The sequence below is a fragment of the Marmota marmota genome, unplaced genomic scaffold, assembly GCF_001458135.2.
Source record: "Marmota marmota marmota unplaced genomic scaffold, marMar, whole genome shotgun sequence".
Lineage (NCBI taxonomy): Eukaryota > Metazoa > Chordata > Mammalia > Rodentia > Sciuridae > Marmota > Marmota marmota.
In genome coordinates this window covers 3,234,889-3,242,192 of record NW_025999941.1, presented here as the reverse complement: position 1 = coordinate 3,242,192, position 7,304 = coordinate 3,234,889, and the positions used below count along the sequence as shown (strand labels likewise).

General features: G+C 36.6%; 1 protein-coding gene across 8 annotated transcripts in view; it reads right to left on the bottom strand.

Moving 5' to 3' along the window:
* Window positions 1-4,301: 4,301 nt before the first annotated feature.
* The window catches only part of Satb1 (SATB homeobox 1), a 96,114-nt gene continuing 93,111 nt past the window's right edge, over window positions 4,302-7,304 (bottom strand). For 6 of the 8 annotated variants that reach the window (XM_048801026.1, XM_048801029.1, XM_048801028.1 and 3 more), the window contains one exon: window positions 4,302-6,052. In XM_048801026.1, the coding sequence (XP_048656983.1) occupies window positions 5,543-6,052 (510 nt within the window). In that variant the 3' untranslated portion in view covers window positions 4,302-5,542. The remainder of the gene's footprint in view (window positions 6,053-7,304) is intronic. The other 2 variants (XM_048801030.1, XM_015494365.2) reach the window with 1 other exon arrangement.

Sequence of the window (7,304 nt, the reverse complement as noted above, 5' to 3'; positions counted from 1 at the left end):
TCCGCCCCTGCTCCGAATTGGGGTCACGCGGTTACCACGCCGGCAAGCCGCTGGGCCTGCTCCAGGCGCTGGCGGCGGCACGGCTCCTCCCCTCTGGCTCGAAGACGAATCGAGAGAGATTCGGGTGTCTGTGCCTCACCCCCCCTACCAGGAGACCAACTGTTTCTGTCGCCGCTGGTATTGATAATAACGTTTGTTTTAAAAACATATTTGGTGTGCATACATCTCCTACTAGGACAGTAGGACTTTGGGGTGATTATTTCATTGTGAAACATCCATATGCTTTATTTCAATTACTTAGTGATCAACCTCATATTAGGAAAACACATTCTAACATTATATTTCTGAAGTTTTTGGGTGGTGATTATTTCTTTCTATATCTGAGAAAGTCTTTATTAAGGAGAAAGTAGAGATAGAAATTTAAGATGAATTTGGACTAACGCAGCCATTTGAGAGCGGAACCAATCAGTTAACCTATTTGAGTTTCCCTCTCCTTGTCTTTGAAGTGGGAATTTCAGTGGTGTCTGCCTTAAGTACTTCAGAGTGAAATGGAGAGATTTAAACAAAATGTTAGTGCCTTATAAAAGGGAGTATTCTACAAATGTTGCTATTGTCATTTTAAACAGGTTTGAGGGCAATGTTAGGAAAGCGGCTTCAGAAGGTAGGACAACGTTTTATTTGATCTTGCAAAACAAATACTTGGAAATTAAAATTGGACACAAAGGTGGAATAAGTGATGCCTGTCCCCATATTAAAATGCTGTTCAACAGGTTTGTACTCTGGACAAAAACTCAATTGTATCACATTGCCACAGGCTCAATACATTAATGGACATACTTCAATATTGGAACTTTCTTCATCAGAAGGTGCTACTAGTTCTTTTGTGAGTAGAAAATCAGAGCAGAACATGGGATGTTTCTTTTTCTGGAAGGTGGAAGGGCACAAATGAATGACTCAGTCACTAATGAAAACTTCTTATTTGAATGTGTTTCTCATGCAACTAATGTTCAACATTTAACTTGGTGCAAAATATGTCACAGTAATTTCTCTGCATGCGGTGACTTTGCAAGGTAGCAAATATACCATGCTTCTGCATTCCCTCATCAACCACCTCTTCAACCATCAACAGAGAGCAGAGCCCATGACAAGTGCTTTAGATCACAGTAGGTGTATTAGCAACTGAAAATCACTGATGGAGAAAGATGACTTAGTTCAAGGCGAGGAGCTGTAATTGATTTGGGTAGTGTTCTTTTGATAAAACTAAATTTGGAGATATATTCCACATAAGTAGGGTAATGTAAGAAAGGCTTAAAAATGTTGCTCATCTTTTAAACATTAATTCCAAACTATTTTTATTTAATTAATTTATTTAAATTTATTTATTTTTATTATTAAACAGATATCGTACTCTGGACATACACCTTCCACATTTATTTAATAAGGGTACTTTATATTTTATCAAAAAATGTATATATTAATAGATTGTAGTCCAGCTTGTGTCCAAAGACATGCAAGTATTTAGTATGTACATGAAAAAGATTGCTTCAAAAGAAACACTGAATCTATAATATGCCCCCTTAAAGTTTCAAAAATATTTATTTGTAAGGTGGACTATAGGATCAATATTTTCAATGATTAATATTTTTGGATTTCTGTTGGTTTCCACACTAACATGCAAATTTCTGACTTGCTTTAACACAAAAGTCCTATGTCTACCAGCTATATTATGGGGTATACACATTTTAATTGCTCTTTTTGAAAATATCACCAGGCAGTTCAGAATATCTCATTTATTGAAAATATCGTGACAATCAAGGACCTTAATATCAGCCAGACGTTAACAGTAGGGAATAGGGCAGAATTTAATAATGGAATGGATGGGATTCTCATTTTTACTCAATCTTGAACCATTTAAATGCTTCCTAATCAAGCTATGTATTTTAGATAAGCACAGTTAGATACTGATATCACTACAGGGGGTGAGGAAACTCTTAAGCTCAGAATTCCTTAGACTAAATGCTAATCAATACACATTTTATACATAACATTGTACAGACTTTGTTACCAAGTGCCACACAACTAGGGCACACATATTAGTTACCTTGGTTTTCAAAGGTTATGTGTCAACTCTGCATATTGCGTGGCAAGAAGATACTATCAACATTATTTTTTGCATAATGTGCAAGTATTATATGGCCACAGAGTGTAATACAAATTAGTGGCAAAGTGCTGAGTGAAGGAATCCATGACAGATTCAGATGCACAAGGTTGAATATTACCCGTAAACTACCTGACTCGGCTAAGGTCTTAAGAGCACAAAGTATTATGTCATGCCCAGCTTTTAAAAGTCTCTGAAATACTTGGACACAATGAAGCTTGTTAAAGGAACTTTACCATAGCCACAGGCATGAGGAGGAGGACTGGGGTGGGCAATAAATGACCTTGGGGGATATGGATGATCCACCTTGATGAATCTTTTCCAAAATGTGCCATCTTCCCTGAAAATGGTTTTGCTCACTCCATCATGGCCATCATTATTTATTAACATGTGCTTTATACTAAATTAGCAAAACTGTGCTGATCTTAAAAAGGGAAAAGATCTCAGTGAGAATTTTGTTAGCAAAATTATGCTGATTTCCAACACATATTCATCATTTCATTGAAAATATGATTTCAGAAGAATTTAGGTTATTAAGAATGGAAAAATCATATTTGCAACCCAATTTCTCTCTCCAAAACAATAACAACAACAACAACAAATTACCAAATTTTGGATCTATTTGACACTTCAAGTGTTCCGCTGGTTAAAAAAAGTTATCAATTCTCTTCGATGCTGATCTAGATTTTTTTCAAAGTTGGGGAAAAGGAGAAAGATAATTTTTCTTTAATTGCATTAGGTTATATTTTATTTTCTATTTTTTAAATACAGGAAATCTAGTTTCTATTTTAACTTGAATTCCTTTGGCTCAAATGATAACTTTTCTAAACCCTACTGAAGAAAAAGGGTGTTTTCTCATTTAATAAAAAGAATTGGGAACTAGTTTGCAACAAATCAGCAGCCTTCAGGTTAGCTCAGCTATGCTTCAAAAGTAAACGGAACCTTAAAGCTTTACTGGGAATTTTGAATGATCCCATTTGAGTTTCTAAAGTAAAAGAGCAGCCCAGTTGCCTACCAATGAGTTCACTGGGGCCTGAGGAAATGGTAGGCAAAAAGAGAAAGGGCAGTTGCACGACCACGTCTTCAGAAGCCCAGATAATCCTAACATCTAGGGAACTCTAAAAAGAGGAAGCAAAAGATAAATACAAAAATAGGCAACAAAACTGAAAACCCCAAACACCCACTACTGCAAGGCTAGCACTTGGAGGAAAGGAGGAAGATAATTTTAAAATCTTCCAATTGCCTTAATTCTTTCTGTGGCCATCAACACACCTTATCTTTATACCCTAAGTTTACTAAGGTTTTATGTTGTAGCGATTTTGCAGATTGTGTTTAATTTCCAGGTGTGTTATTGTTTTCTTCACATAGTTCTTAAAAGACATATGCAGTCAAATGAGCTCAGAGTTACTTTCTCCACTTACAACTTGTTAGAACAAAACAATGCTTACTAGGGGTTTTTACACAGAAGGGTCCATTTCACCCCATACTTATTTTAGTTTATTATTAATGACCTTTAAAAATACACCGTAGCTTAAGGAAAAGTGTTGCCATAATCTAAGGATTGTGAAATAAAAGCAAATGAATCCATTTGAATCACATAACTGCTAGAGACTAGATTTATGTTTTTGTTGGAAAGTCTTCTGACTGTCCTATTTCTGTTTATTAAGCAAGAAGTTAACCAAAACAGGTTATCATCTTCATTGTGAAATTTCATGCTTATTTAAAAATGAGCATGTTGCTGGGCTTGGTGGCACACAGCTGTAATCCCAGAGTTACTCAGGAGACTGAGGCAGGAGGATCATAAGTTCAAGGCCAGCCTCAGAAACTAAATAGAAATGGTGTCTCAAAATTAAAAAAAAAAAAATTATATATATATAGTGCTGGGGATGTAACTCAGTGGTAAAACACTCCTGGGTTCAATCCCCTGTACCATAAAAAAAAAAAAAAAAAAAAAAAAAAAAAAAAAGATACGTGGATGTGATTTAAATTTACAGTGTTTCAAGTGACTCTTCAATTGTTCTTTTTAAACATTAAAATATCAGCAGGAAAGTACTGACATGCACATATGCACATAAGGGTGAGGGTCATCTTTTGATTCTTCCTTAAAGTTACTTCACATAAGCAGACAAACCCTACCATGTCATACCATACAAACAATTTTAATTGTGTAGTTACAGTCAATAACCACTCCTAATCAGAACATTTCTGCATAAAGAAAACTGTGATACACTTATAAAAACAGCCAGCTGTAACAAAATAGCTGGTGTTTTCATAGCCATAAACTCATAAAAAAGAAATACACCTTTATACAGAAATTTTATACAGATGTAGCTTTAAAATTGATTGTAAACCAAAGGAAGACACATTGCAAACATCAATTATTTTCACATTAATTGCATAATTTTCTAAGGTGATCTATTAGTTTTATTTACCTAAGCTTATTTGCATGATAGTAAAAATTGCATACAACAATAAGAGTGAAGCTTATAGTATGAATTGCTTGGATAACATAGAGCACTTTTTATAGGCAACTGTGTAAAGCACATTTTCTCTATTTAAAACTTTAAGACACTTTGTTTTTACTGCCCATCAAAATACATTTATAAATAGAAAAGAATCAGTATGGTAACAAGAGAAGCAATATTACATTTAACGGAAACTTCCAAAAAATTAATTACAACATGACGCTGCAGGATCTACAAATAAATAATGAGGACTAAATTGTGTTTCACATTTTCTTCTCCTTTTTTTTTTTAAAAAAAAAATCATGTAACAATGAGAATGAAAAAAAAATTACAGTGAACTTTTATTTCCAAAATAAAAACAAATTTGAATTACGGCAGTGCCATATAATACAAGGCATTTGTTGGCATATGTCATCTTTAAACTGCATTCCACAGTCTATAGTTCTTTTGTAACATACAATAGAGTAACAAACTCTTTTTTTTTTTCCTTTAAAATAAGGGGCGAGTTTCCAAAGATCAGTGTGGAGTGTTACAGAAATAATTAAAGGAAAGGAAATCATAATCACAGAAGTTATAATGCTTGTTGGAGGCTCCAGAATAATAATTAAAAAAAAAAAATCTCTGGTATCATGCTTAGGGGGCACACACACACTGGTGCAGCCCTTGAACACAAATTCTAATACCAAACAATCCTCGATGCTTCACCTGGGCTGCCAAGCAGTTTGTAAAAACAGAGTAAAATGTTTAGTGCAGTCTGTACTATTCCTTTTCCAACTTTCCTGTTTGTGCAAGTTTCTGAAGATTCATTGGCCAAACCATGAACAACGAAGGTTTTTCTGAGCAAATACAAGGTGGACTTTTTTCATGTTGTTAGTAAATACCCAGTGGCACTCTGTTGAATGACAATACTACTTGGATCTCAGTCTTTCAAATCAGCATTAATGTCTGTGTTTCCTTCCACGGACAGCTCTTCTTCTAATTTCACCGAGAAAAGGGTGTTAGCATTTTTGTCTTGGACACTCTCTTCTAAATCCTTAAGCAACTCCTCTTCTTTGTATTCGGCCACATCCACCTCTAAGCCGGAGTTGTCCTTCAGTTTGCCGTGGTGCTTGAGATAGTACCGCTGGTTCTGAAAGAACTTGATGATGGTGTACTTGGGAAGGTCAAGTTGGGCGGACAGAGTCTGGATGGCCTCTTCGTCTGGGTACAGGCCTACGTCTTGTATGAAACTCTGGAGGATTCCCAGGGCTTCCACTGAAATTTTGGTTCGTGGCCGGGTCTTCTGCCGGGTCTCCTCATCAGACTCTGCGGGCGAGGCCACGGTGGGCTGGCGCGGGGGAAGCCTGGGGCCCGCCTGCTGCTGCGGTTGTGGCTGAGGGGGTGGCGGTGCCTGCGGCTGCTGCTGCTGCTGTTGCTGCTGCTGCTGCTGCTAAAAAGAAACAAGCGACAATCAGAGCTCTGCTTTCCCCATGTTCCGTGCACAAAGCTGTCTAGAATTAGAAAACACGTGCTTATGCATCCTGCATATAGCTTCTTTGATATGGGACAAAGATTCAGAGCAAAGAGGCAGACCAGCCAAATGGCCTACTGCATTTAGGAAAAAAAAAAAAAAAAATCAGAACGATATCAACTGGGAAGGCAGGAATTTGTACAGCTTTCAGGGCTACTGTGTTCCCTTATCAGATATCAGGGCAGGAGGAGAGAACTCAGCTGCTCTGAAAATGTTTGAGCCATAAACTTCACCAGAAGGACACGCATCAGAGGCACGAAGACAGCAAAGCAAATTATGATGTAAATAATTAACAAAGATTTAAAATGAAGATTGAAGAGCAAGGATTTCAAAAGACATTTTAGAAAAGTGAGCTTCAGAGGCATGGGGAAAGAAATTTGTGTTCTGCCTCCCCCTTTCATCAGATGGCAGAGACAAGGAGCAAGAAAAGAAGGTAAGCGTCTGCTCTTATTCAGCATGCTCTCCTAAGAGTCCAGAGGATGTTCCAAGAGGCTCAGGTTTGTGAATTTCCTCTCAGACAGCTCCGATATTAACACACACACAGTTTCTTACCAAATTGCACTAGGCACTGGTGCACAATTTTTTTCTTACCCCAAAATAAAGGTTTAATCCGCTGTATGATGGCTAGTGAATTGTTTTGTCTACAGTAAACTCAGATGTGATTAGGATTTAAATTTAGTGTATACAGACACTTTTTCATAATTAGTATCTGCATATGTGCTGTAATTTCCATACACAATTACACATAACAAATGTGTGACACAGGCAACTACTATATAGTGGAAATCCATAATTCTTATCAGCAGAGCAAATCAACCTGAGTAAGCTGCAAAATATTAGAACATTTGTACTGTGCCTAAGCATTTCCTTTCATCCCCCTAAGAAGCAATTTTATTAAAAACAATTTACATTTTCAAACAAGTACTATTTTTATTACTTAACATATATCTTTTTCTTTGTTTTTCCTAAAACAGTAAGTTTTTCATGCTTTCACAATTATTTTAGTGCTTGATATCCTAAGGGATTCTCCTTTTCAATTTGTTTTATCTTTAATACACACTCAAGGATTTTTTTTTTCCTGGTGGATGGATTTCTTTCTCTCTCCCCCCCCCCGCCACCACACACACACACTTCCCCCATCCAGTAGTACCAAGAAACTGAAGCAGGTGAT